Source organism: Melospiza georgiana, chromosome 4 (genome assembly GCF_028018845.1).
Source record: "Melospiza georgiana isolate bMelGeo1 chromosome 4, bMelGeo1.pri, whole genome shotgun sequence".
Lineage (NCBI taxonomy): Eukaryota > Metazoa > Chordata > Aves > Passeriformes > Passerellidae > Melospiza > Melospiza georgiana.
Window position 1 is genome coordinate 74067191 of NC_080433.1, and position 20943 is coordinate 74088133.

The window sequence follows — 20943 nt, forward strand, 5'->3', positions numbered from 1 at the left end:
ACCACTTTTTGGCCCCACACCTGACAAGTTACCTTAGGATTACTGACCTTATGCCCAGCGTGGGAAAGAAGCCCCACAAAAGCCCAGTATTGGGGTAGAGTAAAGCAGGACCCATGAATGGACAGGATCTTCAGCTTCCACAATGTTTGAATGGGCCCTGCTGAGTTTCCTCTTACAAGGAACCATGGCTCTGAAAAACAGAACTTAGTTTCTTTACTTGCCAAGTTAGATTATCTAACAATCTCAAGCTACTGAAAGGGGACTTCAAATTATAAATAAGCAAACATTGAACAAGCATTGGTCTTAGATTTATTGCTGGCCAAAGAACAAGGGCTTTGTGGATATTTAAAACTGGACAGAGAACACTGTTGTGTACACATCCCAAACATAAAAGATCTCCAAAAACAACTTAACAAAATGTGGCAAGTTGCTGAAGACAGCAATGCTATCCGCAAGGACTCGGAAACTAATGGGTTCAGTAAAATTCCCCAAGGAATAGGGGGATGGCTGGCTAAAATACTGGAAACCCTTGTAATTCTAGTTGTAATTGTAGTAATTATTGGTCTTGTTATTGATCATGTTTACAAAACACTCATTTGTGGTCTTGCAAGAATATGTACGATTGTAGATAGAAACTGAATTGAAACTTACCAAATCATCTTGCCAAAGTAGAGGAGGTTCAAAGGGGGGAGTTGATGCCATGAGGCTTCACTCAGTTTCTCCTGTGCCTGTGAACATTCAGCTGAGAAATAAAGCATGCAAAATCTGCTCTGCCAGAAAGGACAACTGGAAGAGAAGGGGAAGACATCTGGCTCAGGAATGCAGCAATAGCCAAAGCAAGGACTGAGTTTGGGAACCTGGGGAGGTTTTATGGTAATGGCCAAATGGTAACATGCATGTAACACATCCAAATTGTAATGTGCAAGCAACACAGCTGTAAAATCGTGTGTGCACACAAAATTAGCAGTTATCACCCCTGTAACCTGAATAAATGATGCCCTTCTTAGCTCTAAACTGGTCTTAAGGAGTCTTACTCAACTAGTTTGCAGTGGATCTGGTGACAGCTCAAGCTGAGGTTTCCCTCAGCAGAGTCTCAGCTGCCTCTCGTTCCATTAGGCCATTTTTTCACAGCACAGTAATGCAGAAACAGCTGAAGCTCTCTGAAGCAATCCTCACACCTGGCCAGAGCTATTAAAGGACAAAGGGGCTCTCAGGGAGGCAGGAGGGTGCCTGTATTAGGGGATTATGCCTTCCTCTGAGGAGGGACACCAAACAAAGGTCTGTGGGCTTTTATCCTCTCACAAGCACCGTGCAAGTCTTCCTCTTGACTCTCCTGCTCTGTCTCCTGGCACCACACCTTTTCTTGCCTCTCTGCTTTCTGGGGTTGAAATGGCTGAGGTATTAAAAGTCTTTTTTTTTCCTCCCAGTCCAGTGACAGAAGAAGAAGTAGAGTTTGCTTGGTTCTGCTTTTTGGGGTTGTTTATTTTCTCTTATCTATTCCATTCTTTCTCTGTCCTGCTGAGGTTGGGTTGTGGCACAGTCCCTCCCCTTGGGGTGGTGTTGGCTTTTTGTACTAAAATCTGTGTGTACTTTATTTACAATAATTTCCAATACCTATCCCCTATGTTAGAGAGTCTCTCTCTACTCTAAACCAATCCAAAATTGCCTCCATCGCAGCAGAAGATGGAGGACAAGAAGAAGAAGGAGAGCGACTGGACATGCCCAGATTTCTCCATCTTGCCTCCTGAACCCCCATTCTAAATCCCCAAAATTCTACTTTTTCACCCTGGGGTAAATTCACTGTCATTCTACTCAAGCCCTTGTGGCTTGTAACTCTTCACACAAAGTTGGTAATTGTTTCCATGGGCTAAAATCAAAGGCACAGGTGTCTGTGACTCTGTGCCAAGGTCTCTGAGCCCCTGCCAGGGTCTGGAGTCCCCCAGGGCAGCCAGAGCAATGTCCTGGGTTCTGGTGATGAAAATGGGGAGTTTGCCCTCAATTCAAGCCCATAAAATGGCATCACAAAGGTTTTCCTCTTCCCTTTAAACTAGAAAATAACAATCCCCCATCAGCTAATACCCCTAAATCAGGAAAAAGGTTTTCCTTCCCCTGACCCTCTTAATCCTCACTGACCACACCTGGGGCTGCCTTGGACACTGATTTTTGCAGGAATTTCACTCAATCCCACTCTACTTCTTAATAAACTGAGCACACCTTGCTGCTGTTTATATTACATGTGAAGCTGGCTGATATGGAAAAATGTGGGGATGAGAAAAAGTGGAATTGATAGGGATTGATATGGAATTGATATAGAGGTTTATGTGGAATTGATACGGGGTTACATGGAATTTGTAGGGGTTGCCGGTACAGAGTGCTGGGATCGGACCTGGGGTATGGTGTGAGGGAAAACTCGGACTGGATTGCCTGGAGTAGGGAATGGGGAAAAACCTGGACTGGATTTCGCCAGAATATGGAACGGGGGGAAAACCCGGTCCGGACTTTACCGGAACACGGAATGGGTGGTGGGGGGAAACCTGGAGTGGATTACGGTTCGATCCCGGCATGGGTGCCCAAGACGGGGTCTGATCCCCGTACACAGACAGCACCCACACGGTACAGAGATACCGAACGGGCGGGGAGAAGCCGCTGCGGGGCGGCTGCACACGGGACCGCCCGTGCCCGCGGAGCAGAGGAAGGTGTGGCGCTCCCGCGCTCCGTAGGCCGGGGGCGGTGCAGCGGGGCCGGGCCATGCCGGGCGGGGCGATGGCGGGGCCGGGCGGCGCGGTGCGGGGCCGCTTCGCCGTGGTGGGCGGCGGCATCGCGGGGGTCACCTGCGCCGAGAAGGTAACGAGGCCGGGCTCTCCCTCCCCTTCCCGCTCCCCGCCAGCCGGGAATTGTCCGCAGGGGTGCGGGGAGCTGCCTCAGCCCGGGGAGCCCCGGTGTGCCCGGCCCGTGGCGGCCCGGAGCTGCCGCCTGCCCGGTGAGAGCGGCTGGCGCTGACTTAGAGAGATAAACCCCGCGGGCCACGGCCACCGAAACATCTGCGCTGTAACTGCACAAGTTCTCATGTGTTTCAGTAGTTCCGTACTCTGTCCTACACACCCCTAATCCTCGTATCTAAAAATAACGTGAATAACTTTTTGTGTGTCCCTGGAGAAAACACCAGCCAAGCGCAGCCCCAGAGCATCAGCCCTGTAATATAAGGATGTTTATCTGTGTACAGATACCTCTCCAGAGGTTCAGAGCTGATAAGGTTATTTTGAAGCAGTTTATGAAACGCTTTGTAAAGAGAGTGAGTTATTATCACTGCAGAGAGCTGGCTCTCTGTGCCCTGGCCCAGAGCTCAGGGATTCGGGATCCCTGCAGGAATTACTCTAAGGGACTGTGCTGCAGCCCAGCTGGAGGCTGCTGGGATGTGCTCCTTTTAATTAACACTGCTCAGTTTTTATAGGCTCCATGTTTTAGGGCTGTGTATCTCATCCAGCTCTCTGTGAGCCCGAGCTCTAAAAATAAATTAATCTGTCACTTGGTCTCAAGGATTTTGATGGTTTTAAAGTAATAGTAACTGGAGGTAATTTTGCACCTGTAGAAGGAAATTATGTGAGTATTAGATGGATCAGGAATATTTTATCTCTTAGGGCTGCAGAGCAGCATACAGACTGTGTTTTGGAGGCAGTGTTCTCAGGGTCCCTCTGCTTGGCATCTTCCCCCCAACAGCACCACTTGTCTTGGTCTGTGTCACCTTGCTGAGCAAGGCACATTTAAAATGGGAGTTCTTCCCTTTGGCTTGGGGCTTTATAAGTCTTGCATTGCTTAGTAGCACCCTGAAAATGATCAGTTTATAAATAGGATACAAAATATGCAGGAGAAATCAGCATTTCCTCTGTGCAAATGAAACCTGTAAGCAATTAGTCACTGCTGAGCAGTAAAAAATGTTTATCCATCAAGTGGGTGTGTCCAGAGATCCCATGATCACAGTGTGAGCAATCAGATGGCCTTTGGAATATTGTGACAGTAGTTCCTTACACTGTGGCTGCAGTTCTTGAAGATATATTTATGTGTGATTGAAATAAATGTTGTCTCCAAATCCTCTTCAGCCCTTATTCCTCTGTTATCCTCAAGTAGTGTTTTTTCAATGATTCTACAAAACCAAAGTAATGTATTAACATATGATTTTTTCACCAGTAGTTTTATTGTGTTTAAGTCTGATGATGACTCTTATTGTGGTTTCTGTTTCTTTACAAGCTGGCTGCAGAATTCCCATCAGAAGACATTTTTTTAGTGACAGCTTCCCCAGTTATCAAAGCTGTAACTAATTTCAAGCAGGTAAGAGAGACTTCATTTTTCTTATAGTGAGAAATCTTCCAAGTTTGTTTGATAATTTAGAACCCAGTGGTAAAGATGCTCATGACTTAGAGCCTGTTTTCATCTTTGTGCGATTGCAGTGGTGTCAGTAAGACTGACAGGCTATTTTACAATGATCAGTAATTGTGAATATATTCACACCATTCAGGCAAAGGTTAAACCAGGTACTTACAGGACTGAAGTGTGTTCAGAGTTACTGAAACTTTATTTTATTTTATTTATTTGTTTTTTTAGTGAGTGACCTCTTAGAAGCACTAGAATGGTATCATAGTCTTGCTCATGTTTGAATTTGGGGCAGAAACAGCGAAAAAAGGGATAACCTTCTGGGGAATTGATTTGGGCTTTGTCTATTTCAGCAGCTGCTTATTCAGTGACATCTTTCCTGCTGGTTTGAAAAGGAAAATCAAATGCATGCATGAATTCAGATTTATGGCTAGTAGGGCATGAAGCTGGGTCTGAGAGCTCTCTCTGAAACTAACACCGAAGTACAGAATGCTTTCTGAAAGTGCTGAGTGTCCAGCAAAGACATCTGCACAGTGCAGAGATGTAAAGTCTGTAATTCACATCACTGGAAATTTACATAGCTGAAGAATAAGGGAATAGCTAAGCACTATTAGAAGGCAGCAGAATCTGAGATTTGGACATGAGCATCTTAATTTCTCTCTGAATTGCAAGCATGGTGTGGCTTCTGGTTCCTAGCTGTGTTCCAAACTTGAATACTCAATAAAGTAGCAGGCCTGGAGGTTTCCATGCAGCTATTCTCTTTTGGAAAAAGCCACAAAATTGTCATCACTTATTTGAATGTTTTTCAAGTTTTGGCTTGCCTCTTTGGGGTTTTTATTTTCTTTGTATTTGTTTTGTATTTGATGTTACCCATTTCCCCCGAGGTCTCTAAAATATCAGGTAGTGGCTCTGGATGAGTTATTTTAGCAAAGTTACAAAAAGAAAAACCAGGATTTTTACACTACATCACATAAATGAAAAAGCAGTGTTAACAACTTCTTTATGGAATAAAACATTGTAGCAGTTAGAGCAACTGCCAGGGTTTTCTTTTCCATTTTTGCTTAATCTCTGTCTTTAGGATTAACATGTAGTACTTGGACTCTTCAACCAGGAGCAGGCATGAAAAGATTCTGTATGGAAAAAGAAACTTTTAGCAGTTACATGGTAACCCATTTTCAGACAATATGGGCTTTATGTTGACACTTTTTTACCATAAATGGACACAGCACCTTCTCTCAAAAGCTTTAGAAGAAGAGTTGGGTAAATGATCCATATTTTTAAATACTTCTCTTTCTCCTGCAGGTCTCCAAAACACTTGAGGAATTTGATGTTGAAGAGCAGCCAAGTTCCCTATTAGAAAAACGATATCCCAATATTAGAGTTATACAGTCTGGAGTGAAACAGTTGAAAAGTGATGAACATGTAAGCTAAGGTTTTCTTTTTTATTTGTTTTTTTTTTTCAAATTATGTATATTAAATATAATTTAAGAAGTAGCTGAATGTTTTGGGTGAGAAATTTTGTTCAAGAACATTTTGGTTACTGAATTGATAAGTTAGCAAAATTACAAGAAAATATTTCCTAATTCTGATTTCACTTACTGCTTAAATTGTTTTTCAAGTAGAAATAGATACAGAGGACAAAATAAATCTTGAAAGAGCCAACATTTCCACCTTTTCTTCTATTTAGCAGGAAATACATTGCAAATATGAACAATGTGCAGCATGTGCACAGCCTTGTTAGCTCTGTGCCAACATGTTATTTTCACTCCAGCATGTATGAGAAACTCACATTCACATCCCAAACTCGTTTTGCTCACTTCTAAAGTTTGGAGATGTAATTCCAGGTGGATTTTGTTAACATTCTGAATACAGTGGTTTTCTTATATCATTGCTAGGATAGTGTTTTAATATTGGTCTTGGTGGACATAAATAATTAATCTATGTGGATTTGGAGGCTCTTTCGCCCAAAATCACTTTAAGCTATGTAGCTTCTAGTTTGTAGAACAACAAATAATGTCATAAAATGTTAAAATTTAAGGTCTTCTTTCTCAGAATGACATAGCTTGTTGAGTGCCTCCACTTTTTCTCCAGCAAAGAACAGATTTGCAGTATTTCTGAACTGTGTCCTATCCTGTGCCTGGTTAACTCAGAGCTACTGCTGTTGAAATGTTTGAATGAGATTCTCTATTGCTGATGTCCAGCAGTGCATGGTTCTGTTCTGGGGCCTGAGGGACATTTGTCATATAGAAAACACAGAACTCTTTTGGCACAGCCAGTGAGTGCCAAGTGCCACCAAGTGGTTGATCTTGCTTCGAGTGCACTGTGTGCACTTCCCACTTTATTGGTCACTTATTTGTGGTGAGTGTGATGGCAGTAAATGACACACAGTGAGGAAGAGTATGAAGCCTAGTTCCTTCAGAAGCCCCTTACAGCTTTTCATATCTGCAAATTACTGTGATGTTAAGGAAAGATGTCTCTTAGATGTCTTCATTTTTGATTTTTCTTTTCTCTTCATTGTTAACAGAAAATCTACACTGAAGATGGGAAAGAATACATATATGAAAAGCTTTGTCTGTGTGCTGGAGCCAAACCAAAATTAATTGTTGAAGGGAACCCGTATGTGTTAGGAATCCGGGACACTGACAGTGCACAGGTAAATGTGTTTGGGACTTCAAAATGTGCAATGTATTCCTGCATCTGGTGCAAAATACCAGAATTCTTGTAGAGTGAAATGGAGAAACACAAAATAATGTTTGCTATTATATATTCTTAATTAGGAGTATTTTCACTAGCAGCAAAACAGCCTTATAATGCCACTGAATTAATTAGCCACCGATTTGTTAAGTTTATAGATAGCTCATACACATTATTTCTAACATGATAAAACGGAATAAACAATATTTTTTTCACCCTCCAGGAAGAATCCAATTGGAAAATATAAAGAAATTTCCTTGGGAAGAGGTGTGTGGTTCCTGGTACAAAGGGCTGCTTCATGCAGTGGGAAGCTACTGAAGGAATGACTTCTTATTCTCTTGCAGTTCTACTGTAGCTTCTCTTCTTTGTACAGAAAAGAGTTAGAAATAGTCAAAGATGTGGAAAAGTTTTCACCTGAGAAATGACTTAATAGACTAAAAATTAAGCTTGGAAGGCAAAGTTGAAGTCTCCCTGCTACAGGTCTTCAGAAATAGAGGAGCATTGCTGCTCCATAAAATGGAACTGCCATTCATCAAATGAAGCTGGACCTTGAGGATAAAAAAAGGAGTTACATTTTCAAAGAATCTGAAGTGAAACTGGAATTGCTGATTGCTACAACAGCAGCTTCTGTTTCAGGTCTCAGCCTAGCTGGATGTGTATCAATAATCTGAGAAAATCAAGACTAAGAGCAAGAAAATAGTGAGAAGGATATAGTTGATCAGTGTGAGGGAACATGCTTTAATTGACATTTTTCCTTTCTTAATGCAGGCTTTTCAGAAGAATTTGGCTCAAGCTGAGAGAATAGTGGTGGTAGGAAATGGTGGGATTGCCCTTGAATTAGTGTAAGTGAACCAAAAACACCTAATAAAATAAAATCTTTACAATGCAATGCTAAATCTAGTTTAAATGAGTTTGGGAGAAGGTTGACTTTTAAAATTTTATCTCTTAGAGCATTTAGTAGCAAAACTGATCACAGAGGGTTTTTTTTGCAACATAGTGGTTTTTACTGATACATAAAATCAGAAAAGCTCCAGAAGACACAGATATCAAGAATATTCAGTTCATGTTCCACATACTGCAAGCAATATCCAAATGCTTGTTTTTAACAGTGGCAGTCTGGCAGAAATGCACTTGTTTTTCATTATGGGGAGCAGGAAATACTAATTATTAGTATTATAAATTGGATCTGCCCCCTACCCCAGTTCAGTCAGGGTTGTGTTGGTGAGGAAGTATGACTTGTCAGCTTGAAGAGATATTTTTAATGGGTTCCTTATGTAAATGTTTAGAAGTGGATTTGATAGGTTGGAAAATCTTGGATCCCCTGGTTCTGGCTTCTGGAAGGAAACTTGACACACTTCTGCTTGTGTTGCTAAAAGATCCTTTTCAGGCAGTCTGTCACTTTATCCCTTGTTGAAATGCTCACAGGTATGAAATTCAAGGCTGTGAAGTAATCTGGGCTATCAAAGACAAAGCCATTGGGAACACTTTCTTTGATGCAGGAGCAGCTGAATTCCTCCTTCCCAAGCTCACTGCTGAAAGCCAAGAGAATCCCATCGAGTGTAAAAGAACCAAGTACACAGTGGAAGGTATGGGGTTCAGCTTCCTGACACTGCAGCAGCAGCATTTCATATTAAAGATAGTCTTAAAATCAGTCAGTTTAGCAGCTTGGAGTAAGCCTTACTGTTATCATTCATGACATTTCCTTCTTCAAAAACTGAGAGTGAAAATGCAACATAGAAACCCATCCCACATTTATGTAGACAGAATGTAATACAACTTCTTGTGAGCTGTAAAAAAGGGCTTACCTTTGTGCCAAATTTACATTAATTCCCTGTATTCCTTTTGCTGAAGAACTTCTTCTATTTTCTGTAATGTTTTGATGTGAACTCACCATTCTATAGGGAGGAGCTGTCACATAATGAGATATTGGAGGAGCAGGTGAAACTACACAGCACATTATTACAGGTGGAGGGAAAGTGCAGTCTCAGAAACAATAATTAGCACTGCATGAAGAAACATCACACAAACATAGGTAGGGCCAAAGTCAGGACAAAAAGAAGTGCATGGTTCTAGACATCAGGCAGGAAGAATAAGGATATTACCCCAGATGGTATTTTTCTGTTAATTGAGAATCCTTGTTCTGAATTCTGAGGACAAGGAAAGTTGCACACTAAATCTGATATACTCCATGTCTTTGCTTCAGGAAGTGAGGAGAAAGGAAGGCCTCCAGGAGCATCTGACAAGCTGGGCAGTGCCTTGGGCCCTGACTGGCATGAGGGCTTACACCTTAAAGGCACTAAGGAGGTAGGGGCGTAACCTTGCTGCCAAATTTATTTGGGTGTTGTGGGCATGAGCACAGGGAAGAGTTCCATGTTTGCAATAAAGCAAAAATCCTCACATTTAATTTTTTTTCATTTATGAATTCCTGAGCTGTTAGGTGTTTGCATCTTTTCTGCATTTGTAAAATGACCTCTTGATTTATAAAATCGAGAGTGATCAGTCAAAGACCAGCTAAAGGATGTTTAGGATATTTAGCAGCTTAATCAGTGGTGGTTTGGCTGTTGAAGGCTGTGGAACTGTATTTGTGCAGTGGAGAATAAAAAAAGGCCCAAATTCACCAAACAATTTAGAGAAACAGGTAACTTCCCAACTTCTGGCTTGAGCTCAGAATATGGTTGAAATGTGGGTTGATGGTACAGAGTATTTTTTCTTTTTACTGTGTTTAGAACATAAACTTATTATTGTTACCAAAATTTAATGAATTATAGAAAAATAAAGGATTTGCAATCCTGAAAGACAGAAAAATGGGTTTACTTTATTCTGTTCTGATAATGTTTGAACTCTCTTCCTGCAAGCTTAGGGGAACCTGAATATGTTTTCTGGCATGCCAGAAAAATCTAATTGTTGTGAACGTTAAAGGAACATGAGCTACCTGCTGAAAAAGCAGCTAAATTGCCACTGGCTATGGTTAGAGCTGTACCAAAAGGAGGAAAGTGTGGGAATCCAGGTAGTGGGCTGGGATATATGGTGGGTGGCTTTCCACTTCAGTAATATCAATTTAGGTGAAGAAGATGTCCTTACTATTATCAATCTTGTGATCACTAATCATTATGTTTATAATTCTGTTTCTTTTTTTTTTTTTTTTTTTAGTTTTCTCACAAAGTACATATTGAAATACTGTGTGAAGTAAAGAAAATTCTCTTACAGCAAGAATTTATCCAACTGCAGCAGACTTCCCTGACTTTTCCTAAAGGAGAGAAAAATGTAGAGGCAGATGAGGGTGAGTGCCAGTGCTGGTAAGACCTTGAAGGTAAATCTGTGCTGGAGCGTGTTTGCTGTTTGAAAAAGAAATCTTTTTTTCTCTATAATTTGAGGTCTAGCAGTTTACAGTAATCAAATTTATGTGCTGCAATTAAATTATAAAATCTTGCGGGTCAGACGCTTTTTTCCACAAAGTAACCAAAATCATGTGTGCAGAATATTCCATCCTAACACAATCCATTAAATATTTTAATAGTTAAGTTAAAACATGAGGAAAAAAACCACGAACATTTTGTATCAAACTGAAGTAAACCTTCCAAGTAGAGGAAAATATCCCTTTTTAAAAAATGAATAATTATGCCTATAATTTCAACCTAATTAAAATGAATATTTTTAATACTATTTTAGTAATCAGTTACTTTCAGCACAAGTCAAGTCTGTGCTGTTCTTTTTGCTTTTGAGGCACTTCTGTGCATCTGTAAATTTCTACATAAAAGAATATTTGGCAATTGCATACTTGAGAGAGAATATCTCACAGGCCTCAGAGGGTTTTAATTTAGGAAAATTCTGAAGGAAGTTATTGGTAGGAGTTGGAGCTGAGATCCAAAATAGTTTTTTTCTCTAGTTCTGAGCAATGGTAAGAAAAGTTACAGGTAATCTCTGATAGTTTTCTCCTTTTTTTTTTCAATTTTAACCTTTCTTTACCTATTCAGTTACCTCAAAGGTTTTATGGTTTTATTTTCATTCATATCTCATCATAAGACATAATTCATAAAGTAACTTCTGTTGGTTACATTCTCAGGGCAAAATTTTCTCGTTTTTCAGTGCTGTGGCCTGTGTATGTGCAATTAACTAATGGAAAAATTTATGGATGCAATTTCATTGTCAGTGCAACTGGAGTTGTGCCAAATGTTGAACCATTTCTTGATGGCAATAATGTAAGTATACTGATTTCAAGTAAGGTTAAAGAAACCTTTTCAGCTGGTTTATGCTTCTGTTCTGACATGGATTGCTAAAGATTTAAATACTGTGTACCATCTCAAAATAAGGCAGGGTATGTTGATACTGAGATATCCAACATGATACAAGTGTATTTGATTTGTGAACTTGGTTAATTATGTTGCTCCTCAGGTGTTTATATATAGTACATATGCAGTGTCAAGCCCAACCAAAGAGAGAAAATCATCTGTATAATTGGCTAATGTGGCAAAAATTTAGAATAATTTCCATGTTAGTTCTGTACCATGGTCTTACCTTATTAATCTTGACATTTGCTCCTGGAAAGGAAGCAACTACTTCCAGTACTTTCCATCTGGGACACTGAGCTATCACAGTGCTCATGTTCATTGATGGAAGTCAGCACCCAAATGTGGCTGATGATTCTGGAGTTCATAACTGCCGTGTGCATTTCCACACCTCAGGATCATTTTGCTTCTGTGTTCAGTGCCTGCTCAGCAACAACTAAAACATCCCTGGGTTATTAACACTGATCACAAATCCAACAAATAGCCCCATACAAGCTACTACTAAAAATGATCCCAAACAAAAGCAGGATGTTGTGGTATTTGGGTTAAGTGGTGCCATCTGATTATGAGGTAAAAGGCTGTGCTCTGGTTAAAGAAGGAAATGCTGAAATCATTGATCTGATGTTGAGCCATGACGTATTTCCATGCCTATGCTATAAGCTTAGGTCAGGAGTTAAGTTTTTGCAATGATATTTTCTTGCCTTGGCAAAAATACAAAGTGATCTCTTAAGACTGGGTGTCCCTGTAACAAACACACAGTGTGATTTGGAATTTGGCAAGCTCTTCCCAAGCAAGGACTTCCCTGCCTAAGTATCAGTAATAGTCCTTTAGAAACCTTTGCTGTGCTCTAGAAATAATAACAGTAATGCTTTGTACTTTCCATGGAGCTCTTGCCACTCAGCACAGTCTCATGGTAAATAATAAAGGAACAGCTGATTGTTAAGGGGGAGGGAGTTGGGTGCCTGGTTCCATTGCTGATGTGTGAACCCCTTCAGTTTGCTGTGGGAGAGGATGGAGGACTGAAGGTGGACAAGCACATGCACACGTCACTGCCAGATGTGTTTGCAGCTGGAGATATCTGCACAGCAGCCTGGGAGCCCAGCCCTGTGTGGCACCAGGTATGTCCTGGCACAGGAGTTACACACCAGTGCTCACACCAAGGAGGGGCAGGTTAACAGTGGATTGTCACTGACCGATTTTCTGAAAAACTCCTTCGCTAGGATTTTTCTCCTGAGAAGCCTCAGAAAAAAAATATAAACAATAACTATCTGAGGGCTGTGGAATGTGGTCTGGAGATGCTTTACCAACAGGTGCATCTTTGATTGTTTGCATGTGAATTGTTTTTAATTAATGGCCAATGGCAGCCATCTGTGTCAGACACCAAGTCTGTCACGAGATTTTATTATTCATTCCTTTCTAGCTTTCTGATGTCTCCTTTCTTCTATTCTGTAGTATGGTTTTAGTATATAATTTTCTTTTAATACAATACAATATATATCATAAAATAGTAAATCAGCCTTCTGAAACATGGAGTCAAGATTCTCATGTCTTCCTTCATCCTGGGGACCCTCAAACACCGCCACATTTGCTGACCCTGAGTGAGTGGCACCCCACAGTGGATAATCCTGGGGGTTTGGTGGCTGAGTTCTGTGGAGGTGGCTGGAAATGAGCTGGCCAGCCCCTCTGAGTATGAGCAGCAGTGAGTGTGCTCTGAGTACTCACTGCAGTGAGTGTGCTCATGGCACAGGGATGGCCTCATGACTTCAATCTTCCCAATTGTCTCTTGCAGATGAGGCTGTGGACCCAGGCTCGGCAGATGGGATGGTATGCAGCAAAGTGCATGGCAGCAGAAGCTTTAGGGGAGTCTATTGATATGGATTTCAGCTTTGAACTATTTGCTCACATTACAAAATTTTTCAATTACAAGGTCAGTACAGTCTGATAGTTGTAAACCACCGAGTAACACATACTGCTTGCTTATATTCACTTGCTGACAGTGAGCAGGTGCATTAATATTGAGGAAGCAGGTTTCTTTCTATAGTAATTAATCCTAGCTTAGATTTTCTCATTTTGTGCTAATGTATATGGTATTTCATGGGGAAGATTTTTCAGTCCATTGTGTGTATTTGTGCTAATGTGTGTGATATTTCAAGGGGAAGATTTTTGAGTCCATTGTGTGTTTGCAAGCCAGTGATGGGGGAGGGACCCTAGGGATGCTTATTTCCCTGTTTGCATCCCTTTTGAGGCCGAGAACTGTTAGCAGCAGAAATGCTAAAAGCCACTGCAGTGTTGTTATGAGAGCTTTTCCCTTCTCCTTCTGCTAGGTGGTGGTTTTGGGGAAGTACAACGCTCAGGGCCTGGGCTCAGAGCACGAGCTGATGCTGAGGTGTACCAAGGGCCACGAGTACATCAAAGTGGTGATGCAGAACGGCCGAATGATGGGAGCTGTGCTCATCGGTGAAACAGACTTGGAAGAAACCTTTGAAAACTTAATTTTAAATCAAATGGATCTTTCAGCCTATGGTGAAGATCTCCTAAATCCAGATATTGACATAGAAGATTATTTTGATTGAACAATACCCCATTCCCATTTTGTATGAAGCTTTGAGAGCAAGTCATAGATCTTAGAAAACCGTTTTCTCAGGACTGGGGATAAATGCAATCCTCAATTAAGATTTTGGGTTGATCTTGCTAAAATACTGACTGGTTACTGCCACAGGTACCAGCTAATGGTGCAATCTCTGTCGTGCTGGCTCATATGAACAGAGAACAGTTTCAGGGCACAGGGTGCTCAGAGCTCTTGCTACCTGGAATGCAGGTTGCAAATACATGGCCTTACTCCATTTTTTTTCCTTTTCCCCTATAAGTTTGATTCTGAAATAAATGTATTTTCTACTCAGTTAAGTACAGAACACAGGCTTTGCACAATGAAAGCCAGGATGAGATGTCAGTTGAGAGCAGCCTTTGAACTGGTTGTCCCTTCAGCTGTCCAGGTGTTGGGGTGGAGCTGCACTGTACTGGATAGTGCCAGCCCTGGACAGCAGTTGTTTCATCCTGGCTTTTGATTTTGTTCTACAGTTGCTGCCTGAGAGTTCCTATTTATTTTGGATCAAATTTGGGACAATTTATTGTACTCAATACAAAGCTGGCAATACATATTGAGACTTGTCCCAGACAAATAATTTAATTTTTTTTTAGAAGAATGACTCTTTTTAACTAAATTTTCAGGTTTTGGTGAAGTTCTCAGCTAAAGGATGGGTGAAGGAGTATAGGCTTTATTCAGTGTCACAATTTTACCAGAAAAATAAAGATGAAGAGCATGTTCTTAATGATATTATTTTTATATTTGTTATAAGTGTAAGAGAGAAGAACTAAAATGCAGCCACCCAGAACTTGCACTTATTCATGAAACTGAACATGCCTTTCTGATCTTTTAATATCTTAGCAGTCAAAGTCAGAAAACAAAATTGAATCTAGCAGTCAGCATATGTGCCTGTGAATGCTTGCAGTAGCTGTTGAGTGTTTCCTAGGCTGGCAGGTTGTCTTGTTTGTAAACTTCAATTGAGGTACCTTCTGCCAAGCACAGAAGTCATAAATTTCTATTTGAATAACAACCTAGAGAAGTCCAATTTGAAGAGCAACAGACATATTTCAAAGGGATAAATACACATAAATACATACAGTATGTCACTCCCACGTGCCACAGTGGGTGTAGGGACACATGTCCCTACTCAGAACTGCAGAGGTGGCAGTGCCCACGTGGGCTGGAACAGCCAGCCCTGGCACAGCAGTAGCTCTGAGCCAACCAGGGCTCCAGAGGAAGGATGCTGGAGCATCCCTGTCTCCAGCTGTCTGGTGTCACTCCCTGGGGCTGGTGACAGCAGTGCCCTGGCTGCAGTGGGGTCACTGGTGAGGAGGAGAGTCACCTGCACAGCAGGCAGAAGAATAGAAGGTGACAGGGTCTTCATGCTGAGCTAAGACCACCAAGTCCTGTGCTGCAAAGGAGAGAAACCTGAAGAGGACTCAGGGGAGCCGTGGGTGGAGACTCCCAGAGGAAGCAAGCCTGGAAATCTCTGCTCCTCTATCAGTCCTTTCCAGACTGCATGAACCTGCCACAGTGTTACTATATACTACACTTGCAAAAGAGTTAAAAAGGCAACATGGTCATTATAGAGATTTTGTAATCGTTGCTGTATCCTAAGATATGCGCCAATTATTTTGCTAAGAAACATGCTTTCCTCTTCTATTAGCCTTCTAGATTTGACACTTTTTAAAGATATTTGTTCCCTGTTCAGCGTTCATTAAATAAAAATAAAAATACCAATACTAAAGCACAAACTGAACTTACACACTGCACTGTCCATGGAGCAGCAACCATGATTAGATCCTAAATGTAGTCTGTGACACTCAGTCAATAACTACTGGTTGGTCATGTGCACCTGCCTGAAGCTGAGGCTTCTTTGCTTTTAAGTTAGGACCACAGCTGGGCCCTTTATGTTCCTGTGATTGATTCACCCCTGAATCTTGGACAGTCTTTGATCCAGCCTGGGCATCTTCTCTGCTTCCTTTTGAAGACTGAGATGGTTTGACCTGTAAGATTAAAGAGTTCAGTGAAAATTCTAACATTGCTTTTCTTTTCTTTTCCATGTTCCCACACAAGAGAGAAGATATTTATGAGGTTATGATATTTATGATGTACATGCATACACATATACACACATACACGTATATATGCATATATACATGTGCTCCATCACATTCCAAACACTTCTGGATGTTGAATCTTGAAATTCTATGGTAGGAGACTGGCAAATGCCTACAATTAGAATATTATTGATACTCTCACATTTCACTGACCATAGAAGCTAATATCAATATTTTCAATGCCTTTAAAACTGAAATAATAATGTCAAAATATTGCCAGAAACTTATCAAAATGAAAAGGGTGTGTTAGGTTAAGCATAGAGATTAGACTGGGTTTTTTCTGCATTTTTGCTTCTGACATTGTTTGGAAAGTGTGTTGTTTGCACTAGTAACTGAAATGCAATTTGATGAGGATAGAATTACTACAAAACATGTTTTGAGCAGATACCAAATGATTAAATTAGCTCTCATGGAGAAGATACCTATATGGCAAATCAGAACAGATGTAAATACCTTGGAAACACTTTTGCTGCTGGTTATCCCCTCTATGGTGATGACATGTCCCTCGTTTTTCAGCAGCCAGGCTTTGGGTCCCACCTTCAGGTAGGATATTGTAGCAATGGCTGTGAAGCTGAAATCCTCCCTGCATCAATGAAATCACTGTTACAGGGGAAGGTTGGAGATGGAGGCTGGAATATGCAGGGGAAAAAAATCATAGAATCATTAAGGTTAGAAAAGACCTCCAAGACATCAAGCCCAACCATCAACCCAGCACTGCCACTAAACTATGTCCTCAGGTGCCACATCTGCATGTTGTATGAACAGACCCTGGAATGGTGACTCCACCACTTCCCTTCCCAACAACTCTTCCCATAAGGACAGGGACGCATTAACCCTTCTGATAGGTGTTGCAGAGAGCAGCTTCATTCTGCTTCATTTTTCAAGTAGACAGGTGACTTAGAGCTGCTCTGATCAACACTTAACACAATTCAGTTCATGGACCTTGACACACAAAAACAGATGCACACTTGTCACTTGAAACACATGGAGGAAAATGAGGAAAAAAAGATGTAATAAGTCATCTGCTAACCCTCTAAGTAATATTAAAAAAGCTGTATGGAGAGATACAAAGAAAAATGAAGTCAAAATAAAGGGACTGGATATTTGTAGGTATTCTTGAACTTAACAATTATAGGAGAAGACAAAACACATAGCACATGGACAGCTTACAGAGGCAGCACTGGTGTTAGTTCCACTATGCTTTCTTAAAATTTCTGAGTCCCACCTTCCACATTAGCCAGTGTTTCCTGACTTAGACATCGTGTGCACAACCTCATTTGCTTTCCTTATCCATGGAATGTGAATGAGAGCTGTATGAACTTCAGACTTCTCCAAAATGAATCCTGCTGCAGATTTAAACATTCTACCTGAATACAGAAGACCCAGTTTTTTTTTAATTGCACGGGATGCAGCATTTCAACTATTCCTCCAACTTTTGAAAAGGAAATATAGCAATACTTGAAGGGTTTTTAGGAATACAGTATATGTATCTGAAATGAAGACTACAGAATGTAACCATTAATTTTATACCAAAGTAACAAGAGAGCAAGGTAAAATGACTACTAAATATTAAAAAACCAAAACAAAGAAAACAAAATAGTTATCTTACATACTTCAGATACTGCTGCAGCAGTAAATGAGATTAACAAGACCAAAAAAACCTAAAACACTGCAAAATGTTTTTGGGGGTGCAGTTTGGCCATAACCAGGTATTTAATGCTGCTAAACATTGATCAATCCTTAAAATTCCCTGCTCCAGACTCCCCATCCTACTTATATTTCTGAAATTCATACAGTGATTAAACATCATCTAGAGACAATCTGAGCAAATCACACATCCCAGGTGCCATACAAAATAAAAATATAAAATTGTATATCAAATCTGTATCATGTTATTCTGGTAAGCCACATATTTGATAAAAAATATCAAGTATTTTAAAAAATGCACCAGTGGAGGTCTAGATAGGCAGTTATTCTTTGTTACATGCAGTAGAGGCTTGGTCATGAATGCCCAGGTGGCTACTAATCTGTTGCACTATCTTGGAAATGAAATGTGTTCCTCTCTCTGAGGATATTGTAGCTGAAACTCCGAATTGTGGCATTATTTCTTGTAATAATACTCTGGTCACTTCTCGAGCTTTGACAGTTCTGGTGGGGAATGCTTCTGGCCAGCTTGAAAATGTATTTGTCAATACCAATAAATACAGATACCCCCCCTTTCCTTGGGAGCTATGAAAAGTCAATTTGCCACTGCTTTCCAGGCCCATGGTCTCTCCCAATCTGACTGAGTTTCAGCCTCGGGGGTGTTTTTGGGGTTAGTCTGGAGGCAAGGATCACACTGTTGGTTTACCTGAGTAATAGTGGCATATAAATTCCTAGCAACGATTCTTTCAATTAGATATGTGTTCTAGAAAGCCTGTGGAAACTACTACTTAAAAGTCAACACTTCATTTTGATGCACTCTCTAACAGTGGCAGCCTTGGTCATTCTGGCAAAGGAGCCACACTTTATAAAAGCTTTTAAGGAGTTAGACTCCAGTGTGTTTTCTAGTGCTGTTCCTTCACTAGTGACCAAAAATGGGAAGGGATTACCAACTCCCTCTCAATGGTAGCCCACCCCTTGTGGTTGCATGTCTCTTTTGATTAGTATTATTATATTCTGGCTCACTTTTGAGGGAAATCTGTCCATAATTACCTCACCTTTTGCTGCTTTCCTTGCCTCTCCATCCGTCAGCTCATTTAATGCAAACATTTTCTGGCTGGCTTGGTGGATGGGGAGGCAGAAGAAGGCATCTTTCAGGTTTAAAACAGTAAACTAGGTTAGCTCAGGTGTTAAACAAGTTAGTAAAGTATATGGATTTGCTGCCACAGGGTATAAATTCTTTGTTATCTTATTGACAGACCTCAATCCAGTACTATCAATTATTGGGCTGATTTCTTTCCTATCTTCTTTTGAGGGGGTACTGCTTAATTCTCACTGGTCGTGTTGGTTCCTTAAGCTTGATTACCAAAGGGTGACATTTTTCACCCTCCCTTGTACAGCAGAGGCCCATACCCCCAAAAATACTTATTTACTTATTCTAACATCTCTTTACGATGTCCTTCTTAATTTCAATGGCTGTTAATGTTAAGCCTGACATTTTTATATCATTTGCCTCCAGTAGTTTTGAAAAATGTTTAGCCTGGAAGATACAATAGACACATGATTTCCTGTCTCAGGAAGTGTCACCCTTCAGGCTTACACATCCCAGGATCATAAACATGTCAATGTATATAAGAATATTTCAGTTCAGACATCAAAACTGAGAAGATCGGCGCCATGCCCATGTACTTTTAATTATCTCCCCTTTATCTAGAGCAAAGTCTTACATTTTTTTTTCATTTTCTCCTGAGCAAAGAAATCATATATTAGATTGATCTAAAGGAGTAATAGTGATGTTTTTATAGACAGGTTCCTACTGACTATTACTTGTTTCCTGAAACCACTGACCTGTGCAGGTGAAAATACAAAGTGTACAAATGATGGAAGTTGATGGGGTGAGAGAGGCACTGACCATTGCCACCTGTGATTCCATAACTCTCAGAACCTCTGGAGAGCCTGAAGCAGTGCGTAAGTGACAGACCCAGATCCTCCTGGTAGAGAGGCCCAGAATTGCTCTGTTCTTCTTCCCCATATAATTCTCCTATAATTTTTTATGGGAAATCTTCTCATAGAGTTCTGTGTTATATCCTTGAGCAAAGAATGCTCTGTAACTTCCTGCAGGGGGATACAGTGTGGGTAAATGAAGGTAGTATAGAATGTAATCTTATCCCCTAAAGAGTTGCAGCTGAACCAATTACTAAAGATTAGGAGCAGGCCTGATGTTAACAGGCCACACCTGTAGCCAATAACAACAAGTGGTATAAAAGAGTGGGTTGGTGTCAGGAGTCAGATGGCTGCTGCAAGGATCAAGAAGAGTCAGAGCTTAGAGGAGTTGCCTGTGGGAGACATCAAGGAGGTATAAGGCTCTGGCAATATGGAATCCTTGCTCTATAATGATAAGCGAACTCTGGATATATAAGACAACAATTTCCTTCTTTACAATTGGAGCACCTTCCATCCATCTTGCTCTGAGTTGCAGCATTTGGCATTATATAAAATGATACCAGTCTGTTTTTGTGATCTTTGGCAGGGCCAGCTGTTCTTTATCACACAGAGAGGAGTAGCAGTTCAAATGGTTATTCTATTACTGATCCGTAGCTTAGTTTTAGAGGTGCCCCATTCACCTCATCAGTTCACTTGCTCCTAATTAATTTGGTAGATCATCAACAAATTACATCCCTTATTAATAATCTCATAAGTGAGATTTATGGCCAGCATTGCTATCGCAGCCATGGAGATAAAAGTGAAATCTGTCACCTATCTATGGATCTTTATCTTGCCTCATGCATTTTACCGGCAGCTTTTATTTTTTTCCTCACATTTTATAGAATTAACTCAGTATTGACAATGAAAATCATATTGCAGTAATCAGTAGAGTCTACACAATTAAAAATTAAATACTACATTAAAATACATACAAATAATAAATTGAAATAGGAAAGGAAAAGAGGCTTGAAACAGCCAGAAAGAGGCTAGATTTGAAATAATGTATTCTTATATCAGCCTCAGGAGATCTGCCCAACATGGAAGGCCCTGCACTTTAAATGCCACATTTGTTTTATGCACTGTAACCAAGTATTTTGAAAACTGAAGTGAAATAAGAGTTTCAATCACAGATCAGAATTCATAAAGTCACAGTCTTGTGTTTTGTCTCTTTCCCACTGGCGTCTCTTGGCCTGTGTGGATTTGGATGAGGTGGTGGAAAATTGGAGCTTGCCTGGGAAACCATACCTGCCTCAGCCATGATTTA

At 40.6% G+C, this 20943-nt stretch overlaps 1 protein-coding gene across 1 annotated transcript; it reads left to right on the forward strand.

The window, feature by feature from the left end:
• The first annotated feature begins 2763 nt into the window (after window positions 1–2763).
• PYROXD1 (pyridine nucleotide-disulphide oxidoreductase domain 1) lies at window positions 2764–15348 on the forward strand. The gene is made up of 12 exons (XM_058022818.1): window positions 2764–2844; window positions 4246–4326; window positions 5671–5790; window positions 6893–7021; window positions 7831–7904; window positions 8488–8648; window positions 9266–9366; window positions 10213–10342; window positions 11149–11261; window positions 12344–12466; window positions 13138–13275; window positions 13673–15348. The coding sequence occupies exons 1-12, from the start codon at window positions 2764–2766 to the stop codon at window positions 13919–13921; spliced, it is 1500 nt and encodes a 499-aa protein (XP_057878801.1). The 3' UTR covers window positions 13922–15348.
• Window positions 15349–20943: the final 5595 nt, after the last annotated feature.

Bases quoted from the DNA above. Each gene is read 5' to 3' on its own strand.
- PYROXD1 (XM_058022818.1), top strand. From the start codon at position 2,764: ATGGCGGGGCCGGGCGGCGCGGTGCGGGGCCGCTTCGCCGTGGTGGGC. The intron at 4,327-5,670 runs GTAAGAGAGACT...TTTCTCCTGCAG, and splicing joins CTGTAACTAATTTCAAGCAG to GTCTCCAAAACACTTGAGGA. The intron at 9,367-10,212 runs GTAGGGGCGTAA...TTTTTTTTTTAG, and splicing joins ACCTTAAAGGCACTAAGGAG to TTTTCTCACAAAGTACATAT.